The sequence below is a fragment of the Ictidomys tridecemlineatus genome, chromosome 8, assembly GCF_052094955.1.
Source record: "Ictidomys tridecemlineatus isolate mIctTri1 chromosome 8, mIctTri1.hap1, whole genome shotgun sequence".
NCBI classification, from domain to species: Eukaryota; Metazoa; Chordata; class Mammalia; order Rodentia; family Sciuridae; genus Ictidomys; species Ictidomys tridecemlineatus.
The window spans coordinates 119,230,102-119,255,792 of record NC_135484.1 but is presented as its reverse complement, the minus strand read 5'-3'; the positions used below and the strand labels follow the sequence as shown (position 1 = coordinate 119,255,792).

At 51.1% G+C, this 25,691-nt stretch overlaps 2 protein-coding genes, 1 long non-coding RNA gene and 1 other non-coding gene across 12 annotated transcripts; 1 reads left to right on the top strand and 3 right to left on the bottom strand.

Moving 5' to 3' along the window:
- Positions 1-331: 331 nt before the first annotated feature.
- On the bottom strand, positions 332-15,635 carry Ehmt2 (euchromatic histone lysine methyltransferase 2). 9 transcript variants are annotated; one of them, XM_078020263.1, is made up of 29 exons: positions 15,564-15,635; positions 14,851-14,917; positions 14,550-14,756; positions 14,201-14,454; positions 12,109-12,193; positions 11,973-12,013; positions 11,561-11,716; positions 9,741-9,878; positions 9,536-9,650; positions 9,277-9,378; positions 8,917-9,065; positions 8,682-8,825; positions 8,363-8,598; positions 7,919-8,101; positions 7,725-7,807; positions 7,180-7,286; positions 6,960-7,082; positions 6,773-6,874; positions 5,679-5,783; positions 5,399-5,553; positions 5,141-5,308; positions 4,308-4,452; positions 3,949-4,026; positions 3,461-3,576; positions 3,259-3,345; positions 1,755-1,833; positions 1,418-1,593; positions 591-837; positions 332-555 (listed from the first exon to the last, which is right to left on the bottom strand). In XM_078020263.1, the coding sequence occupies exons 1-28, from the start codon at positions 15,603-15,605 to the stop codon at positions 657-659; spliced, it is 3,624 nt and encodes a 1,207-aa protein (XP_077876389.1). In that variant the 5' UTR covers positions 15,606-15,635; the 3' UTR covers positions 332-555; positions 591-656. The 9 variants fall into 9 exon arrangements, with proteins under 9 accessions (XP_077876389.1, XP_077876390.1, XP_077876391.1 ...); XM_078020264.1 differs by lacking the exon at positions 9,277-9,378; XM_078020265.1 differs by lacking the exons at positions 9,277-9,378; positions 11,561-11,716.
- Trnaa-agc (transfer RNA alanine (anticodon AGC)) lies at positions 11,795-11,866 on the bottom strand. The gene has a single exon. It is a non-coding gene; the product is annotated as a tRNA-Ala (tRNA).
- On the top strand, positions 15,584-18,753 carry LOC144366264 (uncharacterized). The gene is made up of 2 exons (XR_013425278.1): positions 15,584-15,840; positions 15,947-18,753. It is a non-coding gene; the product is annotated as an uncharacterized LOC144366264 (long non-coding RNA).
- Positions 16,894-19,952, bottom strand: Zbtb12 (zinc finger and BTB domain containing 12). The gene is made up of 2 exons (XM_005338968.4): positions 19,619-19,952; positions 16,894-19,127 (listed from the first exon to the last, which is right to left on the bottom strand). The coding sequence occupies exon 2, from the start codon at positions 19,105-19,107 to the stop codon at positions 17,728-17,730; it is 1,380 nt and encodes a 459-aa protein (XP_005339025.1). The 5' UTR covers positions 19,108-19,127; positions 19,619-19,952; the 3' UTR covers positions 16,894-17,727.
- Positions 19,953-25,691: the final 5,739 nt, after the last annotated feature.

Genomic DNA, 25,691 nt, shown 5'->3' with positions numbered 1-25,691 from the left:
TCCACAATTCTGTGACCAGTGGGGCCAGGACGCTTGAGCCTGGAACCAGAGGATCAGAAGCTGCTTGCTCAGTGTCAAAGACAAGAGTGGGAAGGAACTGGCATGCGCCAATAAGAAATTTTGCAGTACCATAACTGGGGTATACCTGGGCCGACACCCTCCTAAGGATTAAATGTTAAGAATTGTCTTTATTTAAGTCCTTGACTAGACCAGTTGTTCCTCCAGTCCCCCCCTCCCCTCCCGCTGCCTAGCTTGTTTCTCACCCTGCTCTGGCCCTTGGACCCACCTTCCTTCTGGCTGAGTGCTTCAGATCCTTAAAACAATCACCCAGTTTATTACCAAACCCAAAGTTTATTGAGAACAACAAAAAACCCAGTTGGCATAGAGGCCAGATTTCAATTCATCAAACTTCAGCTGAGGATGGGAGATGGGGGTGCCCAGCCCTGAAGTCATGCTCCCAGGGAGGAACCAGCTCTGGGAGAGGGGCCATCAGACCTCCAGGGCCTGGCTGGAGTCTCTGGTTGAGGAATGTGTGAAGGGGAGTGGGCAGGAAAGGTGGCAGTGCCCCAGGTTTGGGCTGTGAGCAGCAGGTGGCAGAAGCAGCTGCTGAGCTGATGGCAATTGGGGCAGGGGAGAGACAAGGGTGTGGTCCGTTTTCAGGAGTTGACAGGGGGCAGGGAGCCAAGCTCGGGCAGCAGCTCAGGGTGGGGATCCAGGCGGGCTAGGCGGCTCTGCTCTAGGGCGATGGCCTCGGCTGAGTGCTTACACTTCTCAGAGCCACACTGGCAGGTGAAATATTTGCTTTTGATGTCCCAGAAGCGGTCACCGTAATCAAACCTGTCAGAGGAGCACAGATGCTTGTATAATCTGGACTCGGGCACCCAGAGCCTTACTCTAAAGACTCTGAGGATGCCACTTCCCATGAAGGATTCAGGTCCCCAGCCCCATTTTGCCAGATACATTCTAAATCTTTTTTAAGTTCTATGGACTTGCAGCTTCAGCACTGCCTTGGAACTGGTTAGAAATGTAGGCTCCTGAGGCCCCTCCCAAATCTAGTGAATCAGAATCTTGCTGATGCTCAGGACAGTTTTAACAAGCCCCCCCAGTGCCAGGCACAGTGGAGCACACCTATAATCCCAGCAGCTCAGGAGACTGAAGCAGGAGGATTGAAAGTTCAAAGCAATTCAGCAAGGCCCTAAGCAACTTAGTGAGACCTCATCTCAAAAATAAAAAATAAAATAAGGGCTGGGGATGTGGCTCAGAGGTTAAGCTCAGGGTTCAATCCCTGGTACCAAACAAACAAATAAAAACCACAAGCAAGCTCTCTAGGGGACACTTTGTATGATAAAGTCTAAGAAGCTCCCTTCAATCCCTGCCTGATCCCCAACATTCCTGGCAGAGCCCAGAGATGCCTCACCCTAGCTCTTCCCCAGTCCGGATGTCTCGGGAACTGAAGAAGGCGATGCGTGGGAATCGCAGGTCTTGGTGCAGCATGAAGACCCGGACAGGGATGATGTTGGGGTCACATAGGTGGTTGATAAAGCGGCTGATGTTGCCATAGTAACGGGCATCGATGCAGTATACCTCTCCATCCTGAGGGGAAGGACATCACTCTTCATATCCATCCCCCCCTTGCCTGCCTGGTCATCCCCTTAGCATTGACCATTCAGTCCTTCCTTCCCAGGTTTCCCTTTCCTAGGGGGCTCCAGAAACCTAGCCACTAGGAGCAGGGCTTTTAGAAGCTGCCTGCCTACCTTGTTGTCTAAATCGAAGAGGTAAGAATCATCCTCTCTCACATCAGCCTCAGCGTCAGAGATCAGTTCCCCAACATACCTGTTGCACAGGAAACAGTGGTTCTAAAGGTGAGCAGGGCGGTCTCTCCTTACAACCTCACAGAATCCTCTTCTTTCATTCCTCAGATACCCCATTACTATCTTTGGACCTCACAGATCAACACCGCTGGGGCTGTGGTGGGTGACCCAAGGCAAAGCAGGTACACAGAGAAGCACACATTGCCTGGGACGGGTGGGGGCAGTCCCCGGCTCTGGGTTGGGTGTTAAGAAGAGGAAGGGGGATATAGATAGGCATGTGAGGGCACAACCCAAGATACAATTCTGCCAGTTGGAGTCCCCACTGGAGAGCTGGAACAATAGGCAGGTAGGAGGGAAATCCCAGAAGCCTGTGGGCCCCAGAAGACCTGGAGAAACAGTGGTGGGAGGTGAGAGAAAAGGGCTAGAGCCTAGAGTGTGGAGACAAGAGCTGGGCCTCTGTGGCTAAGGGCATTAGCACCCAGGGACAGCAGGCTCAGATGGGGAAGTTTGTCTGGGTTTAGACACTGGGAGGTTTGTGTCCTAGAACCACAGGGCAGGTGGTGGGCAATGCAGGGCTGTGTGACAGAAGAGGGACTGGGCTGCAGGAAGAGAAGAAGCAATGAGGAACTTTGGGAGTGGCTTGGGGGTGAGAATGCCCACATTTGGACAGCAGGAGGAACTGGTAGATAGCAATTTTGGATGGGCTGGGCAGAGGTGAGGGCAGCACCATCGGATCAGGTAGTCTAATAGGAATGGGCAAATGCCAAAACAAGGACTGGGACACATATTGGGGGTAGGAGTGCAGCAGAATGACTGTGAGGTGGCTTCGGCTGCAGCAGAAGGTGAGGGCAAGAGCAGATTTTGGCAGGGACAGGCAGTGAGCAGATGGTGGGGGAGGATGATCCAGGAGGAAGAGGAAGGGGCTACTTGTTTGAGAATTTGACAGAAGACATAATGGAGAGAAGCTCAATAGTCCCTTGAATAGGCAAACAAGGGTTCCCCCTACCAGGCCAAAGGAATAAGTTTGAGGGCCAAGGTATAGGGAGCCAGCTGGTAGAAGGCAGAGAAAGAAGTCATGGAGATAAACAGGCCCTTAAGTAGGTGGCAGGCTGCTGTTATCACTTCCATTTTACAGACAAGAAAATTAAAGCTCAGAGAGATTAAGCAACGTGCCCAAGGACATACAGAGGCAGGGCAGGGAGAAGATGTGTGAGGTCTGGAAATACACTGAGGTGGAGGGAAGGGAAAACAGGATAGTAGGGATGGATGGCCCTGCAGTGTGGGCAGAGTGGAGGTAGGCTCCGTCCTTAGCTGTGGGGTGGAGGTCAAAGATGGCTGGCTGAAGTGGGCAGAAGAGATGTGATCCATCAGGGAGGAGGGCAGAGGGAGGCTTGGAGTCAGAAGTGACTGTGCCCCACAGGTGCCAAGGTACCCCCAGCTGACTCACTCGCAGATAAAGGTCCCCTGGGGGATGGTCTGCAGGGCGCGAACACCCCAGCCCATCTTGGCTGTTCGGTAGAGCTGCAGTCGTACCCTAGGGGTGGGAGAGAGGGAGATACTAGGTGCAAGGACCTGGAAAAGCCCCAGGAGAGGAGATGGGGCAGTGAGTGGTAGGTGAGACCGGGTGATGGGGGCTGCAGGGGTATTACTTGATGCCGCTCTGCACCACTCGGTTCTTGCAGTTTCTCCAGCAGGAGCAGGCTTGGTTACACTCAAAGATCAGGGGGGGCTCGATCTTGTTAAATTCCTGGAGCAACCGCCCATCCTGGGGAGTAGACCCGAGGCGAGAACAGTGGTTTTTGTGTGGGACCCATCTTAGCTGCCCAAGACCCCCAACAAACACTACATAGAAAAACCCACTGCTGATTTCAACCCAGAGGCAGGGAGGTGTCGAGCAGGCCGCAGCATTGCTGAGGTCAGAGACCAGGAAACACAGGCATCACCCTTGATTTGCATATACCTAGGCAGAGGCCCAGATCTGCCCTGGAAGTGTCCCAGGAATCCTCAGCCTTGCCCTGCCCTCTCTGTCACTTCCCTGACAGGGTAGGTGAAGAACAAGATCCCAGGGAATTGGTGCTATCAGCCAGCTCCTCTGGAACAATGGCAGAGCGTCTGGGTCCAGGTGAGGGGTATGTACCTTGTCATACCAGCAGCGGATGCTGAGCTGGCCGCACAGGCAGTTAGAACTGGAGCAGTCATCCACACATGTGCAGTGCTGGGGTGGGAGGCAGAAGGTCAACTTAACCCCGGATCGGCAGTGGCCCAGCTCCCAGTGCTGTCTGCACCCCAGCACTGTTCTTTCTCTGGGACCCCATGTTTTAGGACAATGGTTTGTGATGGTCTCAGGTTGAGAGGAAATTAAGATATTACCGATAGGGGTGTTCCCAAGGCCACCATAAACTCCTATTTATGATACCTTCATGTAACCTAGAAAAGCACCCTACTTGCCCAACTGTACTCTGGTGGCTCTGTGGTGGACCCAGGGCTCTCACTTACCTGTAGATGGGTTATGTTGCGGTCAATGTTCATGGTGGATGTCTCACAGTTCTCTGAGATGTACTTATAATCCTCGGGGCAGGGCTCCCCGTCCACACCATTAACACAGGGAATGGGCACATTCTCGTAGCCCCGTGCTACATCCCTGCAGAAGTGGGAGAGACAGGATAAGGACCAGGGGTGAAGAGCTCCCATAGATGCAAGAGGGGTAGAGAGGTTCCTTATGCATGGGGAAGGGGAGGTTCTGGGAGTAAGGATGTCAGATACAATCCAAGATATTCAGTTAAACTAGAATTTCAGATTAACAGAAATAACACTTTAGTATAATTTAGACCCAAATATGTCATGGCACATTCTTTTTTTTTTTATATCAAGGATTGAACCCAGGGGCATGTAACCACTGAGCCATATCCCCAGACCCTTTTAATATTTTATTTAGAGACAGGGTCTCACTGAGTTGCTTAGGGCCTTGCTAAACTGCTGAGCTGAGGCTGGCTTTGAACTTGTGATCCCCTTGCCTCAGCCTCCTGAGCCACTGAGATTACAAGTGTGCGCCACCATGCCCAGCTGCATGGGACATTCTCATGCTAAAAAAAAAGTGTGCTACCTGGACTATAGGAGCTGCCCAGCTCCCATCTGAAATTCTAATCCAATCAGATTTTTTTTTTTCCCTCTTTCTATTTGCTGTATTTGTCAACCCTAACAAGAGACCAACTAGAGTGAATATAAGGCTTGATGGGGGATGGGGAGGATTTGGGGGATGTTATAAGGGTGTAACGGGGCCTGGGAGAGGGCACACTGGTTGTTCAGGGTGCAGAGGGACTTAAGCTCACCGACAGATGATCTTCTCAGTGCGAATAGCCCGGTTTCCCACTCCAAGTCGGAGCTTGCGGTTGAGCTGGAGTGCAAACCACACGTCAGAGCGCTCAGGGGTCAGGTCCCATGCTGTGTCCCCCTCCTTGTTCCTCAGCTCAGGGTTGGCTCCACGTGACAGAAACAACCTAGGGAGGGAAAGGGAGCCTATGCATGGCATCCCTAGCTGTTGGAGGAGGGGCAGGAGTGTCAGGGGCCTGGGGTGGGCAGGTTCTCACAGCACGCAGTCGTGATAGCTCTCCCGAGCTGCAATGTGCAGGGGTGTGTCCCCATGGTAGTTGACAGCATGGAGGTCACAACGAGCATTGAGGAGAACCTCAGCTATGGCAGCACTGCCGGTGAAGGAAGCCCAGTGCAGGCAGATGTTTTCCTCCTATGGGTGAAAGAAAAGATGTGGTATGGGAGGCTGAATCCCTGAATGCAGCCTCCAATTTGCTCAGGGGCTTGAGGCTGTACCTGCTCCCACCTTCTCCCAACCCTGACCAAATCCTTACTCACATTGTCAGTGAGAGTGACATCAGCTCCTCGTGTCAGCAGCATTCGGATCACATCAATGTGCTTGTGTTCTGCAGCCCAGATGATAGGCGTCCACCCGCCACTATCCTGTGGTGAGAGGGAGTAAGAAGCGGGCCACTGTCCCTGCTCACCAGAGTACATATGGTCAAGAACACAAACTAAGAGGCCAGTCTGTGAATCCCAGCTCTACCCACAAGCTTGGAGAACATGGACAAGTCTCTTATCATGTGTGGGCCTCCTTGTCTATAAAATGGAATTAACAGTGCCTGTTGCCTAAGGCTGCAGAGAATTAAGTGATTTTTCTCCCTCTAAAACACACTATTAGCTGGGTGTGGTGGTGCATGCCTATAATCCCAGCAACTTGAGCGGCTGAGGCAGGATTTAGAATTCAAAGCCAGCCTTAGTAATGGCGAAGTGCTAAGCAACTCAGGCCTTGTCTCTAAATAAAATACAAAATAGGGTTGGGTATGTGGCTCCGTGGTTGAGTACCCTTGAGTTCAATCCCCAGTACCCCTCGAAAACAAACAAAAACATGCAATTTCAAGCTGGCCATGGAGGTGCATGCCTGTAATCCCCAGTGGTTTGGGAGGCTGAGGCAGGAAGACTGTGAGTTCAAAGCAAGCTTCCCCAATTTAACTTAGCCTCTAAGCAACTCAGTGAGACCCTATTTCTAAATAAAATACAAAAAGGGAAGGGGATGTGGCCTGGTGGTTAAGTGTGTCCTGGATTCAATCCATGATACAACCCCCCCCCCCAAAAAAAAACCCCATCCACACTATTTCCTAGATCTGCCCATTCCAAAGTCTTAGAAGTTGTGACAATTCAGCAGCAATAAACACCCCTAGGAAAACAGATTGTAATTACTACAAATTATTTCCCATGTATAAAACAAAAGAATTTTTAGAGAAATTGAGTCTGGACAGGAAATGTGCTGAGAGGCCAAAAAGCTCTCAAAGGCTATGGGCCACATCAGAGAACATAGGAGCCTACTTCAAAGGGCTTTTCCTGGACAAAGCTGAAACATTTAGAGATGAACCCAGAGGGGCTGGGCAGGGTGTGCAGCCCAGGCTGCTGACCTGGGCGTTGACGTCCACCTGTCCTGTGCTGAGCAGCAGGCTGACCATCTCCAAGTTCCCAATTTTGGCAGCATGGTGGAGGCAGGTGGAACCATCCTCCTCCTGAGGGAGACATGGGCAGATAAGTCCTCTGGCTGGCACTCTGAGCCCAACCCTGGCTCCTAGAGGCCACTCCCTGCTGCTGCACCTTGCTGTAGACACAGCCACCACGCTGCACCATGTAGCGTGCCACCTCCAAGTGGTTGTTCACCACGGCCTCCATCAGCGGTGTCCGCTGCTGCTTGTCCACTGCATTAATGTTAGCTCCAGCCTGCGAGGAGGGGTAGGAGGGCTGGCACCAGGCAAGGCTGGGCAGGGGAAGGGGTCCAAGACCTGGTCAATGAGGCAGAGGGCTGGGCTCTGCTAACCTGCAGCAGCACATGGCAGATCTCCACGGAGCCCTTCTGGGCGGCTGCGTGCAAGGGCGTGCGCTTGCTCTGCTGGTCACTCTGGAAGTTGGGGTCTAGGTTGTCCACTGCATGGAGAGCCCGCCATACCAGAAGAGGGAGGAACAAGTGGTAAGCAAGCTAGGGGGCAATGGTACCTCCTGTAGGAAGGCTCCTTAAGGCCCCCTGCTGGGCATCCTGTGTTTGCCTCTGTCAGGGCACTCCCTCTGTCAGGGCACTCGGCAGAGAGAGCCAGAGTTCCCTCAGGCTGGCCCTGCCCCTTGGTACTGCTACACAATGGGTAAGATACTTTGCTTCTGTGCCTTGATACTGGGAAGGTTTGAGTTAACATGTATAAACATGCAAAAGAGAACTTAGCACCCATGTCCCCACTTTCCTGGGTTATGGTCCTTCCCCGACCATGCTAAGTCCTTCAGGGTAAGGACTGAGCTTTGTGGCTGTCCTCCTGGCCCTGAGCCCAGGGCCTGATATAAAGGTGGTGTTCAGTGAGTAAGTGGCACACTCACATAGCATCAGGATCACCTTCTGCAACTCCCCCTGCTTCACTGACAGGTACAATTGCCGGGGGTGGAATCGGAGCTTCTTCCGCCTGCCAGAAGGAGGAGGGGGACAAGGTGGGTTGCTTAGAATTCAACATCAGCTGCAGTACCTGCTCCTCTGGTCCCAGGTCTGGCTGTCCTCAGAGTTAACACCCACTCACCTCTCTGATTCCTGGATGACCAGAGCCTTCTCCAGGGCCTCACGACCTGGCCCTGGTGGCAGTCCCACTGCCGAGAGACACCCCCCATTGGGCAGGGTCAGGGAAGGCCCTGAGCTGTCGATGGTGTCAGCCAGGGGATCACAGGGTGGGCGTCGGGGTTCCCCATGCCCTCGCATCCGGGCACTGTGAGTTTTTTTTTTTTTTTTAAAGAGAGAGTGAGAGAGGAGAGAGAGAGAGAGAATTTTTAATATTTATTTTTTAGTTCTCGGCGGACACAACATCTTTGTTTGTATGTGGTGCTGAGGATCGAACCCAGGCCGCACGCATGCCAGGCGAGCGCGCTACCGCTTGAGCCACATCCCCAGCCCCGAGAGGAGGTTTTAATGTCTAAGGGGCAGGAGGGATGGGGTAGGGAATAGGCAGAGGGAAGAGGGAGGCCAGTACCTGGGCTGGGAAGTATCAGCTCTTCCTGGGGCATCTTGGGCCAGGGGTGGGGGTGCAGGGGCTGCAGTACCAGCTGGTGGGGTTCCCCCATCACCCCGGGGGATAGTCACTTCCTGGGCCTCAGAAGCGTCTTCCCCACAGTGGGGACAGAAGACCATCCCATTGAGCTGGGACACACAGGCCTTGTGGAAGCGGTGTGCCACACGGAAATCTGGGTGGCATTCTAGGAAGGTACCCTGGGGCAGGCAGAGGACGAAGTCAGGCTCCGAGAGCCCTCTCCCATGGGGCAGGCTGCCTGTCTGCACCACCGGTCACTCACCGCCGTACAGAAGTAGCCGCAGCCTGGGCAGCAGTGGTGTTTGACCATGCGGGCACGGTGGGTCTCACAGAGCACCATTAGTGCCACACGACTAGATGGCCTCATGGTCTCCCGCTTGAGGATGGCAGCATTGCAGCCAGACAACTGGGATAGTGAAGATGGGTGAGAACAAAAGGTGAGTCTGGGGTTTGTTGCTGGCTCTCCAAGGACCTCTCCCACCAGCCCATGGGCCCACCTCTCCATCTATACTCTCGGTGGCCATGCACTTGTGCCCTGCTCGCTCACTGATTCGGTCAATCTTAGGTGCCTCCATGCGACAGCTGCAGAGGGGCAGCTCCTCAAAGCCTCGCTCAGTCTCCAGTGAAGATGTGTCATTGGACACGCCTTGGACAGAGGAAAAAGGAAGCTGAGGGAGGCTCTGTCCCTCACCCACTTTGAGGGTTCTCTCTTACCCACCCTACCTCTCCCTCCTTGCTCCAGAACCCCAAAGTCTGCCATGGATACCCCAGTGCTGGCAGGGGACCCCCCTCCTCCCCGTCCCTCCAGCCCTGTGGGCGCCCCCTAGTGGCTCCTTGTCCGGGCAATTGGCAATTACCAGCGTGGTTGGGGGACAGAGTCCCCTCGCTGGGCAGCTCCAGGGACCCCAGAGGGACCTCCATGTACTCACTGGGGCCTGAGGAGCCCACACCATTCACTCCTGACACAGAGACAGAGAGAGTGAGAGTGCGAGCTCACAGTGCCTGGACGTGTGGGTACATGCAGGTATACATGCGTGAGCGTGTGCGTACGTGCGTGCTCTCTGGGGACGGGAGGGGGGCTGGAGGAGGGGATCCAAAGCAGAGGAGCCCCCTCACCTCGTGGCTCCTTGGCCCGTGCTGGCTCCCGCTTCCGACGTTTCCGAGTTGGCTTCACCCACGGGCTGTCCTTCCGCCATTTCTTTTTGGCCTTGCGCCGGCCACTGGAGCCACTCTGTGAAGGAGGAAGGGTTAGGGGATCTGGCCTCAACCTCACACCCTGCTCCTCTGGCCCCACAGGCCTCCATTCCACATCTACTCTTACCCTGTCTGACTGATTGCCTGATTCCTCATCTTCCTCCTCTTCCTCTTCTTCTTCTTCCTCCTCCTCTTCTTCTTCCTCTTCTTCCTCCTCTTCCTCCTCCTCTTCACTCAGTTGTTCAGCCAGAGCTTCAACTTCAGACTGAGAGAGAAAAGTGGGGCTGGGGAAACATTGACCTCCAGGTCCTAGCCCTCCCCTGGGGAGAACTGGGCAGAGGTAGAACCCTAGGACTAAAGATGATATGGTAGGGTAAAGAAAAACATCACTATCACCGCCATTACTCAAGATGGCTCCTTGGAAAAGGCAAATGTAGGCAGAAGAGAAGGGAAAGGGCTGGATAAAGATGGGAACATGGAATACTATACAGAAGGGAAAGGGTGCCATAGTTGCAAGTAAAAATGTAGTGTGAATTCTGGCAACATAATAGGAAATACAAAAGAGGAATTTCAGGAAACAAATACCATGTGATACTGCTTTTATGAAATTGGTACAACTGGTACAACTGTTAATGGCTGCTGAAAATTGGTACAATTGCTAATGGCTGCTGAAAACACTAGATGAAAAGTTAATCAATGTATAACTAATTAAAACAAATTAAAAAATTAAAAAAGTTAATGAGGTGCTCTATAATGAAGGAGTCAGGTTGACATCACCTGAACCTGCCACTGGTCAATGATAACGTCACTAATGTGAGGAAACAGGAAGAACCTGGGTGCACTATCAAAAGTCTTCTTACCAAAAAAAAAAAAAAAAAAAGTAAAATCATGCTTCTAGAACTATCAGCTTAATCTGTTCACACAAAATAATAGGCCACTCCAAGTGTGAGGAATTTTGCTGGACAACTGATCTAGTTTCAACAAATAAATGGTGAAAAAATGAGGAACACAGCCAGATGTGGTGGAACATGTCTATAATCCTAGCTACTCAGGAGGCTGAGGCAGGAGGATTCCAAGATTGAGGCCAGCCTCAGCAACTTAGTGAGGCCCTGTCTCAAAATAAAAAATAAAAATAAAAAGGGCTGAGGATATAGCTGAATGGTAAAGGGCCCCTGGGTTCAATCCCCAGTACCAACATAAATAACAGTAAGCAAATAACAGATGAGGAAATCTGTATCAAAAGAAATCTAAGACAAATGTCAATCAAATCAACATGTGGTCTACATTTGGATCTTGCCAAAAGCCCACTTTGAAACAATCAAATAAACTCAAACACTGACAGGATGTCTAATGGTGTTAAGATATTACTGCTAAGTTTTTGGGGGTGTGAAAATAGTAATTTTGTAATGTTAAAAAAATAAAAAGAGACTCTATACTTAGAGATACATGTGGAAACATTTCTACATGAAACAATATGATGCCTGAGACTTACTTTGAAACAATCCAGCCAGTGTGTGTATTGGGAGAGGTATAGATGAGCAGCTGTGTGTTGATAGCCACTGGAGCTGATGATGGGGGTTCCCTATTCTCCACTTTGTATATACTTGAAAGTTTCCATGATAAAATGTTAAATAAAAAGCAAAACCACACATAAACATGTGAGATAAAACTGAATAAAGAGCAAGAGAATAAGTAAACCACCAACAAACCACAAAATGGGATGTTAAAGCTGAAGTACAGGATGGGGGGGGGGCATCTTGGTGGAGAGAGCAAGGGATAAAATGGGTTGGAGGAACACACTGGAAACAGAGGGAGATAGCATGGGGTCATGGATTAGCAGGTGTTGAGAAGATAAAAAGAAAGAAAAGGGGGAACAGGAAAAGACTGGAGAGCGAGCCCCGGACCAGGGGACTCCCTGGCTGCAGAGGGCAGGCTGCTCTGGCTCACCTTGCTGTCAGAGTCTACGCGCTCATCCACAGAGTAGGAGTCATAGTAGAGACTGAAGTCGTCGCCTACCACTGTCTCCCACTCCTCCAGGGACCTGGGGTTCCCCTTCTCCAGGGTCACTTCTCCTGAACCCCGGGCAGAACCCAATTCCTCTGACTAGAAAAAGATCAAAAAACTTGAGGCTACAGGCATCTTCCATCAATCCCCCACTTCTCTTTTCCCTCCTTTTTTTCTTTGCAGTGCTGGGGATCGAACTCAGGGCCTTGTGCATGCTAGGCAAGTGCTCTACCACTGAGCTACATTCCAACCCTTCACCCCCATTTCTCTTGAGGACAGGCTATAGCCCCAATTTCTAGGATCCTTAGGAACAGCCCCCCAGATGGAGAGACCCTGCTCCCTCCCTCTAGCTCACCAGGCCATTTCCAGAGTTCAGCTTCCTTCTTTTGGCCACATCTGTAATGAGAAAAAGAGTAAAACCTGTACTATACACCCCAGGGATGGGCCACATCAAATCACGGAGGTGGGGGGGGGTCAGGAAGGGCACTGACCTGAAGTCACCTTCCCCAGAGAGTGCACGTCATCACTCATACGAAAATGTTGTACTTCAGGAGGCCGTTTCTCGGGGACTGGGGGCTGGGGCGAGAGGAAACAGGCTTAGGATTGGAGTGAACCTGCAGTTTTGCCTGAGTTTGCTTGGAGCTCAAGTTCAGTGGGGCATGGTGAACCACTCCTCCAAAATTAAGCTCCAGAAACCAGTAAGTGGCAAAAACAAGAACTACTGTTTTCCAAGAGGAGGTGTGTGAAAACACAAACTCAGGAAGTTAAAAGGTCTCTGCCCACCTACAGTCACAGCAGCAGTATCCATAACAACTAAGATGTGAAAACAACACAGGTGTCCATTTTTGGGGGGTGGGGTGGGGGTGGGGTGCCAGGGATTAAACTCAAGGTCACTCAAACACTTAGCTATATCCCCAGACCTTTTTTTGTATTTTTTATTTAGAAACAGGGTCTCACTGTGTTGCTTAGCGCCTCGCTTTTGCTAAAGCTGGCTTTGAACTTGCGCTCCTCCTGCCTCAGCCTCCTAAGCCAATGGGATTACAGGCAAGTACCACCAGGCCTGGCCTCAGGTGTCCACCGAGTGATAAATGGACAAAGTAAAATGTGGTTCACAAAGTCAGCCTTCTGTATCTTCAAGTTCCACAAACTGAAGCCAAAAGATATTTGAAAAAAATTTTGCCTATACCGAACATGCAGGTTTTTTTTATCATTACATTATAATGTAATAACTATTTATGAAGGACTTAAGTTGTACTAAAAATAACCCAGAGCTGACTTAAAGGATGATATGTGTACCTTAGAAGCAAATATTAAATTGTTTTATGTAAAGGACCTAAGCATTCAGGGACTTTTGCATCAATAAGGGGGCTTGGAATAAATCCCCCTTGGGATATCGAGGGATAATACGTATGAACAATGGAATATTATTCAGTCTTAAAAAGGGAGGAAATTCTGACACATATGACAACATGGAGGAATCTTGGAAACATTATGCTAAATGAAATGAGCCAGTCACAAAAAGAAAAATACTGAATAAGTGTACGGGTATAAGGTAGTTAACAGTAATGACACTCTTAGAATAGTGGTTGCCAAGGGCTGGGGGAGGAGGGAATGGGGAGTTATTGTTTAATGGACATGTAGTTTTAAGTTTTACAGGGTAAAAAGGTTTATGAAGATTGATGGTTACACATTATGAATATTAACACCATTAAATTGTCCACTTAAAATGGATTATAAGGCAATTTTTATGTTATTTTTGGAATTCCGGTAGTCCTTGTCATACCCAGGCATGGGGCACATACCTATAATCACAACTACTCAAGAGGCGGAAGCAGGAGGATCACAAGTTTGAGACCAGCCTGGGCAATTTAGCAAGCCTCTGTCTCAAAATTTAAAAAATGGATAGGCATATAGCTCTGAGCTAGAATGTTACTGGGTTTAATCTTGAGTAACACAAAAACAAACAAGACCACCCCCCCCCAAAAAAATAATACCCCCAATCCAAAAAGCCCACCTTGTTGTAAATCTTCTAGGATTTGGGGACCCTTTTCACTTTCCTCTTCTGACATTTCTGTGGCCCTCATCTCCTTCTCAGGATAGATTCCCAGTAAAGACTTTATAAATAAACAGAGCTTGTGTATGTATGTATGTATGTGTATGTGTTTGTCTGTGTGTGGGGGGGGTTTAGAACAGGCAGTTCCAAGAAGGGATGAAAAATCTCCTGCAGGACTTGCTTTCAAGTAGAAAAGTAGAGAGGTTGGAAGTTCCTTTACATAGTCATTATCATAAAAAGTAATTAGGATATAAACTATATAAATAAGTCTTCAACATGCCTCTTTTCTATTCTTACCACCCTTCCCCCAAGAATACAAACTCCAGGAAGAGAGAATCAGTCAGATTAAGCCCAGCCCAACCTAATATTTAACACATAGCAGCCCTTTGGTAAATCTGTGAAAACCCGAAGGGGCCTGAAGCTAAACTATATTAACAACAAGAACAACAATAACAAACACAAAACAAAACACACCTTTACCATGGATAACCTCATTTTCTCCCACTTCCACTCCATCCCCTCATCCTTACCTGTCCATTTCCTGGTTTGGACATGGTTTTCCTGGCTCGGTGTACCTTGGGCTGTCCCTCTGGGCTGGTGGTGGCTGGAGGGGGTTCAGGCCCTGCTGCTGCAGTTCCCTGGGCCCCTGGCATACTCAGTAGCCTCATAGCCAAGCTCTGGACTGATGGGGGCGATTTCCCTGCCCCTGTCATTGACATTTTGGCCCGACTGGGACAAGCACCTCCCTTGCTGGGGGATGAGGGGAATGACTTTGTGGCATGGCCTAGAAAAAGAGACAGGGAGATAGGCAGAGGCAAGATAAGAAGGCAGCAGAGTCACAGAACCCCACCCTCACTCCCTGACTCTCCTTCCTCTCACCCAGCAGAATTCGGCCCCCATCTCCCTCCAGGTTTTCGGGTTCATCCCCAATGAGTGGTGTAGCTCCTACAGGGGTGTCAGCACCCTCATCACCAACAGTAACAGTGACAGAGGCCGGAGATGAGGGGCCAGCAGGTTCCAGGGAGTCGGTGTTGGCCTTGGGCAGGGTGTCCTCACTATGAGAGGTGTCCCCCAAAGAGCCATGAACTGTAGGGAAGAGAAAAAGTTCAGGGCTGAGGACTCTGGGGATCCTCTGTCAGTAAAGTGAAGGGCTAATTGGGCCCTTTTCCACCCCACTCACCTCTTTCGGTGGCTCCTCTGGGCTCCTTCTCCAGCAGCAGTGCCCCCATCTCAGCGGGGGCCTCCCCCTGGGAGGGGAGACAAGGGACAGGGGGGCTGGTCAGCCCGGTAGGGAGTTGGGGGGCCCAGGACGCCTGGGCCCTGGGAAGAGACAGTAGGCTCCGGGGCCTACCTCTTCCTCTATGGGGGCCCCCTCTTCCTCGGCCTCGGCTGCCCGGAGGGGCCGCACGACCCCTCCCCCGGGCCCGCATCAGCCCCCGCCCTCTCGGTAGACCCCGCATCTCTGGGGCCGAGAGGAGAGGAGGGGGAGGGGGCGGGGCCTCAGCGCCCCGGCCCCGCCCCCTCCTCCCGGCTGCACGCGCCGCTCCCCCTTTGTCCCCCAGGCCGCGGGGACCCCGGGCACCAACCCCTCCAGCGCCCGCTGCCCCCCAGCCCGGTGGACGGCCCCTCGTGCCCCTCGCGCGTGCTCCCGGAGCCCCGGCGCCCGCCGCCCACTCAGGGGCAGCCGGCGGCTGCACGCGCGCCTCCGTGCCCACTCCCCCCACCTCCCACCCCCTGGTCCCCTCATCCGCCCCCGGTGTTGGCCCCCTGGATTGCTGCAAGTCCCGCCCGGGCCCCCCGGCCCCGTTGCACCCCCGGAGCATTGCACGGGCGCGCGCTTCCCCCGGGCGCGCGCGCGGGCATGCACCCGCCTCTCCCCCTCCCCTTCCGCACCTCGGCGGCCGCCGCCGCTGCAGCTCCCGCCGCCGCCGCCATCGCCGCTTGCGCGGGGGGCCGAGCCGGCGCGCGGCCGCCCCGGGTCACGTGGGCGAGGGAGGGGGGGCGAGGAGGAGGCTTAAAGGAGCCGCTACGAGCATTCTAGCCATTTTCCCCTGAGAGCGGCCTCGGAGATGGCAGTGGCTGTCCTAAACTGGGGACTACGGGTCTGAATTCCTGTCTTTCCCAGCCTCAGCTCTGCAGAGAACTAAGGGTGAGGCAAGTCTGGATCCAGGTGTGGCTTCTCTATCCTCACTTGTAAAAGCAGAGTGTCTGTCCCTCCTGGCTTTCGGATTCTCTTGTGCTTCTCCTGACTCTGATTGCTTTTCTGTATTTTCTAGTTCTGGGCGACCTGATAGAAGGCTCGGCCTCATTTGGTCCTCGCCTGTCTATCGAGCAAGAAGGGAGCGTTAGGGACATGCGGAGGACACCTATACTATTGGCTGGCTCTAGCAGGCTGCTTCATGCCCCTTGGAGCGGCGTTCCCTTTTGAAAACCTGGGGCTAAATTGTCTCTTCTGCTTATGCCAGGCGTGTTCCGCCACCATATGCGCTAGAGATCCAGGTAAACCCGGCGGCCCGAGAGAGTGAATACTGTAAGTAATCATTTTTCCTCAAGAATAGAGGCACTCCGTGGGTCATAGCTTAACTGACAGTTTATGTATGAATGGCACACACCAAGATACACAACTCTGATTTAGAGTGCCATCCCGGAAGGCATTACATCTTAGTCAAAGTTTGGAAATAAATGTATGGTTTCAAACAGTATTTGACACAGGCAGGTAGTTAAGGTATGGGGTATCTGAGGCCAATCCCAGGCCTTCTGGGAACTGTAGTTCTCTGGTTAAGAACTTTCCAGAGCTTTCTGGGAAATGTAGTTTTCCCCACATCCTATGCAAGTTTAGTGGGTTTTTAGTTTTCCCCAAGACACGAACCATTTCCCCCAGACAAAAATGCCAAAACACAGATGTGTATTTGCAATTTCAGTGGGTATAGCCACCTTCAGCCCATTCTTGGTACTGATACCAAATCCAGCAGGTCATGGAACAACTTGTTTATCACTACAGATGACAGTCACTTGTGCTATGAGGTATCTGGCTATAAGTTGAGGTTGCAGAACTGGAGGAGTGTATCTTCCTGGCCAGAGGTGCTCATTTGTCACAATCTATGTCCTGTGTAAAACTGGGATCCTTTGGGCATGGGACCTGTGTGAATTTGTGACTTTTGGTTACTGAGCACACAACATCAAAGAGAGAGGCTGTCTAGGGTGGACAGTTATATACACGCAGTTGCCAGAGTATAAAGAAAAAAAAATTTATTTTGTGGAAAACAAAGCAGAAAAACTAAAACCCCAACTCCAGAAAAAATCCTAAAAAATACGTTTTTTCTTAAAAAATACTGTATAAGTCTCTACTCCTCTTCCTCCCCGCTAACAGCCCTCCTTGTGTCCTTTTCCTATGTGCCCTGCCCCCCACCCCCTCCACTATTCATTGTTCTTGCTATTGTACCCCCACTTCCCAATATCTACCCAGGATGCTCACCTTAGTTTTTTACCTGGCACCTTACTTTGTTCTTCAATTTTGGTGAGCCTTGTACCCACAGTCCCATTTCCCCAGCATGCAAGAACTGTCTCCCCTGTTCCTTTTCTGGATTCAGTAACCGTTTCCCCTTACCACTCCCTCTCCCAAGATCTATTCTAAACAGGAGCAAGTAAACTGCCTCCTGCCAAATACCCTCCCAATTCCCACCCACCCACCCCTACCTCAACGAATGTTGGAACCTTCTCCTGGGCAGCCTTAGCCAGGAAAAAACATTTTCCAGTCTTTGCTTTTCCTTATTGTATAGGACCCTTCCCCTCCCTCCACATATCCATGCACCTCTACAAGAAGAAATCTTTCTTTGGGACCCTATATTCTCTTGGTCTTGTCAAAGAACCCTGTCCCCAGCTCCATCCTTTTCTTCTGCTGACAGGCAGGGTCTTCTTTCCAAGGAATCTCCTCCCTCCCTCCCTAGGGATGTGTCTGCCCCAGATTCCCCACCCCCCAATTCTCCTGGGCGTAAAACCCCTCTTCCCACCCAGCCCAGGGACCCCAGCCTCCTGGCCTCCACGCTGGCTCCGCTAGTTAGCGGATGAGGACGTTGATCTCGGCCACGCTGGCCTCCAGCACGTTCTCCGCAGTGGTCTTGCCGTGCTGTTCCTTGAGGTGCCGCCTAATGGCAGGCTTGTGGGCAAAGCGCACATCGCAGTAGGAGCAGCGATAGGGCCGCGCTCCCGAGTGCAGATTGAGGTGGTCGTGCAGTGTAGACTTCTGTGTGAAGCACTTGCCGCAGATGCCGCACGAGTGCGACTTGACGCCACGGTGCACGTTCATGTGGCGGTTGAGGTTGCTGCTGTGGTTGAACTGCTTGCCGCAGCGCGGGCACATGAAGATGAAGTGCTGCGCACGCATGTGGAAGACCAGCTTCTCCACGCCCTGGAACACTTCCGGGCACTTGGTGCACTTGATGTTCTTCAAGGGGTTTCCACCTGAGAAACCCCCTGGCAAGGGACCCCGGCTGCCCCCTGCCCCAAGGCTGCCCCCCGCCCCCCGGGCAGCCATGGCCACCGCTGCCGCTTCCACTAGGCCCGAGGTGGCCCCCACACTGGCCCGGCCTCCTGGGATCAACAGCAGGCCCTCCCCTTCTGCGTCCTCCGACAGGCTGTAGCAGGCCTTCACCACACCTTGTGGTGGGGCTACAGTGCTGGGGGCCACGCTACTCTGGGCCAACTCCCCAAGGTGGCTGCTTACAGAGCTCCCAATACCCAGACCCCCTCCCAGGCCTCCAGGGGGTTTGAGCCGGTGCGCCACCTCGAGGGCAGACTCCACCTTGACTATGCAGATGTCTGACACGTCCTCATCTTCGTCCTCATCCTCCTCTTCGGCCTTCAGCTCCAGGTCTTCATCAAGAGGGAACTCCAGCTTCACTGGCCGCAGGAGCGGAGGGGGTAGAGGAGGTGGGGGTGGGGGCTTAGGGGCTGGCTTTGGGGTCCTGGCTGGAGGGAGGAGGGACTTGGTGGCACTGACACTGCTCACGAGGCTAGCCTCACTGACCCCATCCTCTTTAAGGCCTATTTTGGGCTCAATAAACTGGCTGAGGGCGTTCCGGCATTTCTCCACCACGTGCTCCATTTGTAGGTAGGAGGCAGCCGTTAGGTAGTTGACGATGTCCCTGACTGCGAACTCGAGGGCACCGGTGTAGCAGGAAAGGAGCAGATCGGCTACGATGCGTGCACTGTGCATCAACGAGACCTGCAGCTCAGAGCTGGGATTCAGTAAGAACTGGTCTCGTAGGAATGGCGAGCAGGCAGCCAGGATGACCTTGTGGCCACGGAACTTGAGGCTGTCGGCCACAATGGTCACGTCGCAGAACCGCTCCTCTGCGCGGAGCTGGTTCATGTTCCGTAGCGTAGCAGCCTCGTGGCCCGGCAGCTGGAAGCGCAGGACTTCCACCCCAGAGGCCATTGTGGCGGGAGTGGGCAACCCTGGTTGGGAAGGAAACCGGTCAGAGACAAAGGTCTCTGGCTCTCCGAAGCCAGGGGTCCAAGCCTCTAGCTCCCATTCTTGCTCGGCACCCCCAGCATCCAATCTCCCAGTCTTCAAGCCTTTTCCTCAGTTTCCCCGAACCCCCGGGAGGCGCTGGCCCTGGGAGAGGAGGGAGGCGTGGTTCCTGGGGGCGGGGCAGCGGTCCACACCCCCCAGACCGGCGGCCCGCGACCCAGGGGCTAGCCCACGCGCCCACAGGGGAAGGACGAAGAAAGGGGGGACAGAATCCTGGGGCTCTGGACTCTAGGGTGACCAGGGTTGCACGCTCTTCTCACCCCGCCCCCTTTATCCGTTGCCTCCTTCCCTCTATCCCCCTTTACACGTCCTTCCCCGCCGCCTGCACGCATCGTGCACGCCCCCCTCCCACGCTCAGAGCTCCGTGGCACGCCCCCCCCACCAGCCCACGACCCTGAGTGCACGCGTCTCTCACCTGGCCGAGTTCCGCGCGCTGTTTTTTTTCCCCCCTATTTCCCCCACCCCCCCGGGGCCGGCAGCGCCCCCCACACACACGGGCAGGGCCTGGGCAGCGCGCAGGCGCGGGGGGTGAACGGGGCGCGCGCGCGGGGCCGGCTCCGCGTGGGCGTAAGGGGGGAGGGGCGGGGGCAGCTCGTGCCGTGTGTTCCAGGCCCCGCGCTCGGCGGCGTCGGCGAGGACTCAGGGAGGAGGAAGAGGGGAGGGAATTAAAGGAGCAGGATCCCCCCCTTCCCGACCCCCCTTTCTCCACTGGCACCCCCACGCGGTTAAAGGGCCGGACAGCCGTGCCTCCCCTTTGGCCAGGATTATTTGTCCGCCAGAGCGGAAATACGTTCCACACCCCCCTCTTTTCTTGCTCCCCCTCCTCTCTGCCTCTGGGGCCCGCGGCCCATCTGCGCGTGCGTGCCAAGTGCCGCGCAGAGGCCCGCTTGTTCAGGCCCGCCCCCCGCTCCCGGCGGCCCGCGCTCGCTCCGCGCCCCCGCGCGCCCCTCCTGCTCCGCGTCCCCCCAGAGCGCGCGCTTGTGTCCCGGCTCTTCCTGGGCGGCTCTGCCACCTGCTCCCTAGGGGTGGTACACTCCCATCCAGCTGTGCAGAGTGAGGCTCCGGGTACAGCGACAACTCCTCCCAGAGGTTCAGGCCAGCCCACGGCTATCAGTGCTTTTGGGTCACTGTTGCCCTCGTGTGCATCATGAGTATGTGCATAGTTCTCCCAATCACACTTCCAGACTTTTCCAAGTCTTCTGAAGCTAGTAATCATCTCAGCCTTCCTGGCCTAAAAGATGATTTCATTCCCACAAAGCCAGATAATCCAGTACTCTCAGCTTTTCCCCATTTCAGGTCACAGATCACACCCGTCCTCCCTTCCATTTTCATAACTGAAATTATCTCCGTGCTGTCGACGACCTTCCCAGTTCACCTTTACTATATAGGCACCATAGAGGACTAATTCTTCTAATTAAGCTATTATTTATATTAGTATGAATCTACTGTCGTTCCTCTGCACGAGTTCCTCCGATCCTTAGCCTCTTCTCCAGATGCTCCACTGCCTTAAACAAAACCTCCCCTCAGTTCTGCAGCTGGCCTTCTCTTTCTTTGGCACAGCTTCACCATCAGCACGTTTTGTTCCTTTATTTAATTGTAGACGGACACAATATCTTTATTTTTATATTTATTTTTTTGTGGTGCTGAGGACTGAGCCCAGGACCTCACGCGTGTGAGGCAAGCGCTCTACCACTGAGCTACAACCCCGTTTGTTTAAATATTTTTTAGTTGTCAATGGACCTTTATTTTATTTATATGTGATGTCCAGAATCGAACGCAGTGCCTTACACATGCTAAGCTAGCAGTCTACCACTGAGCTACAACTCCAGCCCCCACCGTCAACACTTATCAGTGCTTTGATAAGTGTCCTCAACCACCCCTCTTTCTTATATCCACAATAACCTACACTCACTTTCTCAACTAACTCCATGTGAAGACTTCTTACCAATTGCATTTATTACATCATCCAGGAGTTTAGCCGGCGGCCAGCACAGGCTTCATAGGTGAAGGGAAGAAATCCAAAGGGAGTTTGAATTACCTTTAAACCAGCTCCAGGACTGCTTCTGTACCCCCAGCCTCAAGCTACCTATTAGAGTAGCGAGGTTTACTGAAGAGGCTAGCAAGAGAGAGAACACGCCAGGGAGTGGGCTTTTATTGGGGTAACAAAAATTCTGGGGGGAAATTCCTTCCAAGAAGATTAAGGGGGCCAGTGTCCCAAGGTCAGGTGAGACCATTGGGTTTTCAGGGGTTGTGGTCAGGCACGCCTTTACACAGACAAGCCCTCAACCTGAGAAGGGTGGGGAAAGTTCTGGACACAAAGATGTGTCTAAGGGCCTCTCGCCTCTTGCCCAGCCAGGGAGGTAACTCACGTTGCCTCTCACATAGGAGAGAAGCACATTTTCCTTACATCTTAATTCTGATGTTTTTACATAAAGTACTCAATATCTGGTTTCCCCATGAGATGGTAAACTTCTTGATTATGAAAATTATGTTGTGAGTTTATGTTTTGCAAATAAAAGTCATGCAATAAATGACTGGCTGTTGAAGTCATTCCTCTCAACTCAGCCAGCAGCCACCCAAAGAAAGTTTATTCTTGATTTAAACTGCACACCCAAATTTAAGGGATGCTGTTTGAAGGTGCAGGCAGTGTTCAGATAATGTCTTGGCTTTTTGCCCTTTAAAATTCTCTGCCTTTTATGCCCCTGCCCAGTTCTCTCTATTCTAAAATAACCCCTTTGCAGAAATCTTATTTGTAGTCAGGTTAGTGGATTAAAGGAAGAATTTATGCTTATGAACCTTGGCTCAAAGCCATATTCCACTCTATACTATACAAGGGCTCTTGGGCTGGGGATGTGGCTCAAGCGGTAGCCTGCTCGCCTGTCGTGCGTGCGGCCCGGGTTCGATCCTCAGCACCACATACCAACAAAAGATGTTGTGTCTGCCGAGAACTAAAAAATAAATATTAAAAATTCTCTCTCTCTCTCTCTCTCTCTCTCTCTCTCTCTCTCTCTCTCTCTCTCTCTCTCTCTCTCTCTCTCTCTCTCTCTCTCTTTAAAAAAAAAAAAAAAAAGGGCTCTGGACAAGTTACTTTATGCTCTCATAGTATCTTTATTTTTGAACTGAAGGTCCTAATTGCTCACAGGGCCAATGTAAAGTTTAAGTAAGCCTGGCATACAGTAGGTGCAGAATCAACAGTAGCTCTTTTCCGCTTTGCTACTTGGGAAACAGACTAACATTTTCTTTTTTGTGGTACTAGGGATTAAACCCAGGTTCTCAGGCACTTTAGCCAAGTGCTCTACCATTTCACTATATTCCAAGTCACCTCCCCTGCCTTTTTTTTTTTTTTTTTTTTTTGAGACATAGTCTGTCACTGGATTGGGTCCAAGGAGCTACCCTGGAAGGGGAAAAGGGGACTTCAAGTGAGCCCTGGCAGGTTCTTGACAGAAAGGAACTTCAGGACAAGTTAAAAAAGGCATAAGCAAAGACTTATTAAGAAGGCAAGGGGATTTATTTAGGACAACACACAATAGAGCAGGCTACACAGTCAAAGGGAGAGGGAGTCAAAAACAAAAGGAAGAGAGTGTGGACGCTTGAGATTGAGATGTGTTTTGGGGGTTTTAGGCTTCTTATTTTCCTTCTACTCTATACCCCCTGCCCCCGCCCCCCCAACTAGGGAATTGAACCCAGAGGCGCTTTACCACTGAGCTATATCCCAGATCTTTTTATTTTTTTCTTTTAAGACAGTATCTCATCAAATTGCTCAGTCTGGCTTTGAACTTGTCATCTTTCTACTTCAGCTTTTTGAGTTACTGGAAATACAGACCTGCTACTGTGCCCTGATGGGGGCTGCTTCTTTTAAACTTTGTAAATAGTGAGCATGGGAAGCATGCAGTGGCAGTGTCAGCCTAATGAACACGGTTCTCCCTCCTTCCTTCCTTCCTTCCTTCCTTCCTTCCTTCCTTCCTTCCTTCCTTCCTTCCTTCCTTCCTTCCTTCCTTCCTCTTTCTTCTCCCCCTCCCTCCTCCTCCTCCTCCTCCTCCCTCCTCCTCCTCCTCCTCCTCCCCTCCCCTCCCCTCCCCCCCTCCCCTCCCCCTCCCCCCCTCCTCCCCCCTCCCCTCCCCTCCCCTCCCCCTCCCCGCCCTCCTCCTCCATTTGGTACAGGAGATTGAACCCAGGGGAGCTTTACCACTGAGCTACATCCCCAACCATTTTTCAATTTTTATTTCGAGACAGGGTCCCGCTAAATTGCAGAGGCAGGTCTTGAACTTGTGATCCTTCTGATTTAGTCTCCCATGTCATTGGGATTCTAGGCATGTGCCATAGCATCTGGATCCTTTTTTTTTTTTTTTGCTCATGGAGAGTATACAGTGAGTCATGATGGCTTTGGTCTTAGAATTTTCAGGCTGACGTTTTCTAGTTAATAGATCTTGAACTGTATCATTTTTTAAAATCTTTTTTAGATGTTGATGGACCTTTATTTTATTCATTTATTTATATGCGATGCTGAGAATCAACTCCAGTGCCTCACACATGCTAGGCAAGCGCTCTACCACTGAGCCACAACCCCAGCCCTGTATCATGGGTTTTTAAACATCATATCTCTCTCTCTCTCTCTCTCTCTCTCTCTCTCTCTCTCTCTCGGCTTCTTTTAATCAGTCTAGAAATACATTCTATAAACTAATAAGGAATATAGACACTAATTTGGATTTATAATATTCTGAGACTTATTGGATCTCTTAAGAATTCAGGCCTTAAGGAAGACAGGCCTGGGGAGTGAAAGTGAGGTGTTCATGGAGTTTTTAGTTTACAAATACAGTCCCTCTTTCCTTCCCTGTTTGTCTCCTTTCAAAATACCCATCCTTATATATTCTAACCTACTAAGTTGCCCAGTCTGGTCTCGAACTTTTGATCCTTTTTCCTCAGCTTTCCAAGTAGCTTGGATTACAGGTGTGTGCCACAACACCCACCAGGAAAACAGAATTTTAAAGTTCTTTTGAAAATGTCAGTCTGAGCCAAATGAGATGGTGCACACCTGTAATCTATCTATTTAATCCTCCTGAGGCAGGAGGATTGCAAGTTCCACATCAGCCTGGGCAAATAAAATAAAATAAAAAAGGCTGGGGATGTAGGTCAGTGACAGAGCACTTACCAAGCATGTGGGAGCCCCTAGGTTTAATCTCCAGTACTACAAAAAATCATCATCATCATTTTCCAATCAGAGTAGAAATACAAAAAGGTACCAGGCCTGGTTTTGCACACCTTTAATAATAATATAATTGCATGCCTCTAAGCTTGGGAGGCTGAGGCAGGAGGATCACGAGTTCAAAGTTAGCCTCAGCAACTTAAAGAGGCCCGAAGACACTCAGTGAAACCCTGCCTCTAAATAAAATATTAAAAAAGGCTGGGGATGTGACTTAGTGGTTAAGCACACCTAGGTTCAATCCCTGGTATCAAAAAAAAAGTTGTTAGATTAAGAACAAGAATTTGCAAAGTTTTATATCCTTCTTCTTTTTGCTACTTCTTTCTGGGAATGTGGATGAATAGGGGACTAATCTCAGCTTGTAGTTTAGGACTGGTGGTACTTGGTAGTAGGTGGAATTGAGAGTCAATGAATCCTTCAAGTGCCTGGTCCTTCTGGTTACAGCTTTACATAGTATCAAGCCAGAGTGCTTTCCTATCCTTTCCTATACAGTCTGATGGAGAAATGATGTAAGGCCTGAGTAGCTGGGATTATATACTCCATCCAAGGGTTCTAGAATCATCTAGATCCCTATCTCTTGTTCTTCAACTTCTGCCAGTATAAGACAAGGGGCTCTCCTGGCCTTAGCTTGCAGTACCAAATGTCTTGGCCTAGTGTCAAGAACAAGTAAATTCAGTATTCTTAGTGGGCTTTAGAAGTAAAATCCAAATAGATGCAAGGAACAGCTAAGAGTCATAAGGTCTAAGTTTTAGTCCAGTATATGTCTTTTACTTTTCACACACTACTGAGCTTCCCAACCGTTTAACTGAATTTTAATATTTTTTGGTAGTGAGGATTGAACCCAGGAGAGCTTTACCACTGAGTTACATCCCCAGTTCTTTTTATTTTTATTTTGAGAGAGGGTCTCTTTCGAACTTACAGTCCTCCTGCCTCAGCCATCTGAGTTGCTGGTATCACAGATGTGTGCCACTAGGCCCCACCCTTTTATTTTATTTTGAGACAGAGTCTAACTAAGTTGCTCAGGCTGGCCTAGAGTTTGTGATCCTACTGCTAACCCTCCCGAATATTTGGGATTACTTATGTGTACTGCTGCTTCTAGCTAGTCCAGGCTTCAAGTCATCAAGGCTCCAGAGGTTTCAGTATTTTCTACAATGTAGTGGAGCAATTACTTTCTGAAATCTTTTATCTCTCCATGGGCCCATAATAGTTTACTCTCAATAAGGGGTGTGTGCATTTATTTTTTATTATTTTATTATTATTACCATCAATACTAGGGATTGAAACCAGG

Bases quoted from the DNA above. Each gene is read 5' to 3' on its own strand.
- Ehmt2 (XM_013364615.3), bottom strand. From the start codon at position 15,493: ATGCTCCGGGGGTGCAACGGGGCCGGGGGGCCCGGGCGGGACTTGCAG. The intron at 8,826-8,916 runs GTGGGCCCATGG...TCACTATCCCAG, and splicing joins CCGAGAGTATAGATGGAGAG to TTGTCTGGCTGCAATGCTGC. The intron at 6,875-6,959 runs GTGCAGCAGCAG...TGTCTCCCTCAG, and splicing joins GTGGCTGTGTCTACAGCAAG to GAGGAGGATGGTTCCACCTG.
- Zbtb12 (XM_005338968.4), bottom strand. From the start codon at position 19,107: ATGGCCTCTGGGGTGGAAGTCCTGCGCTTCCAGCTGCCGGGCCACGAG.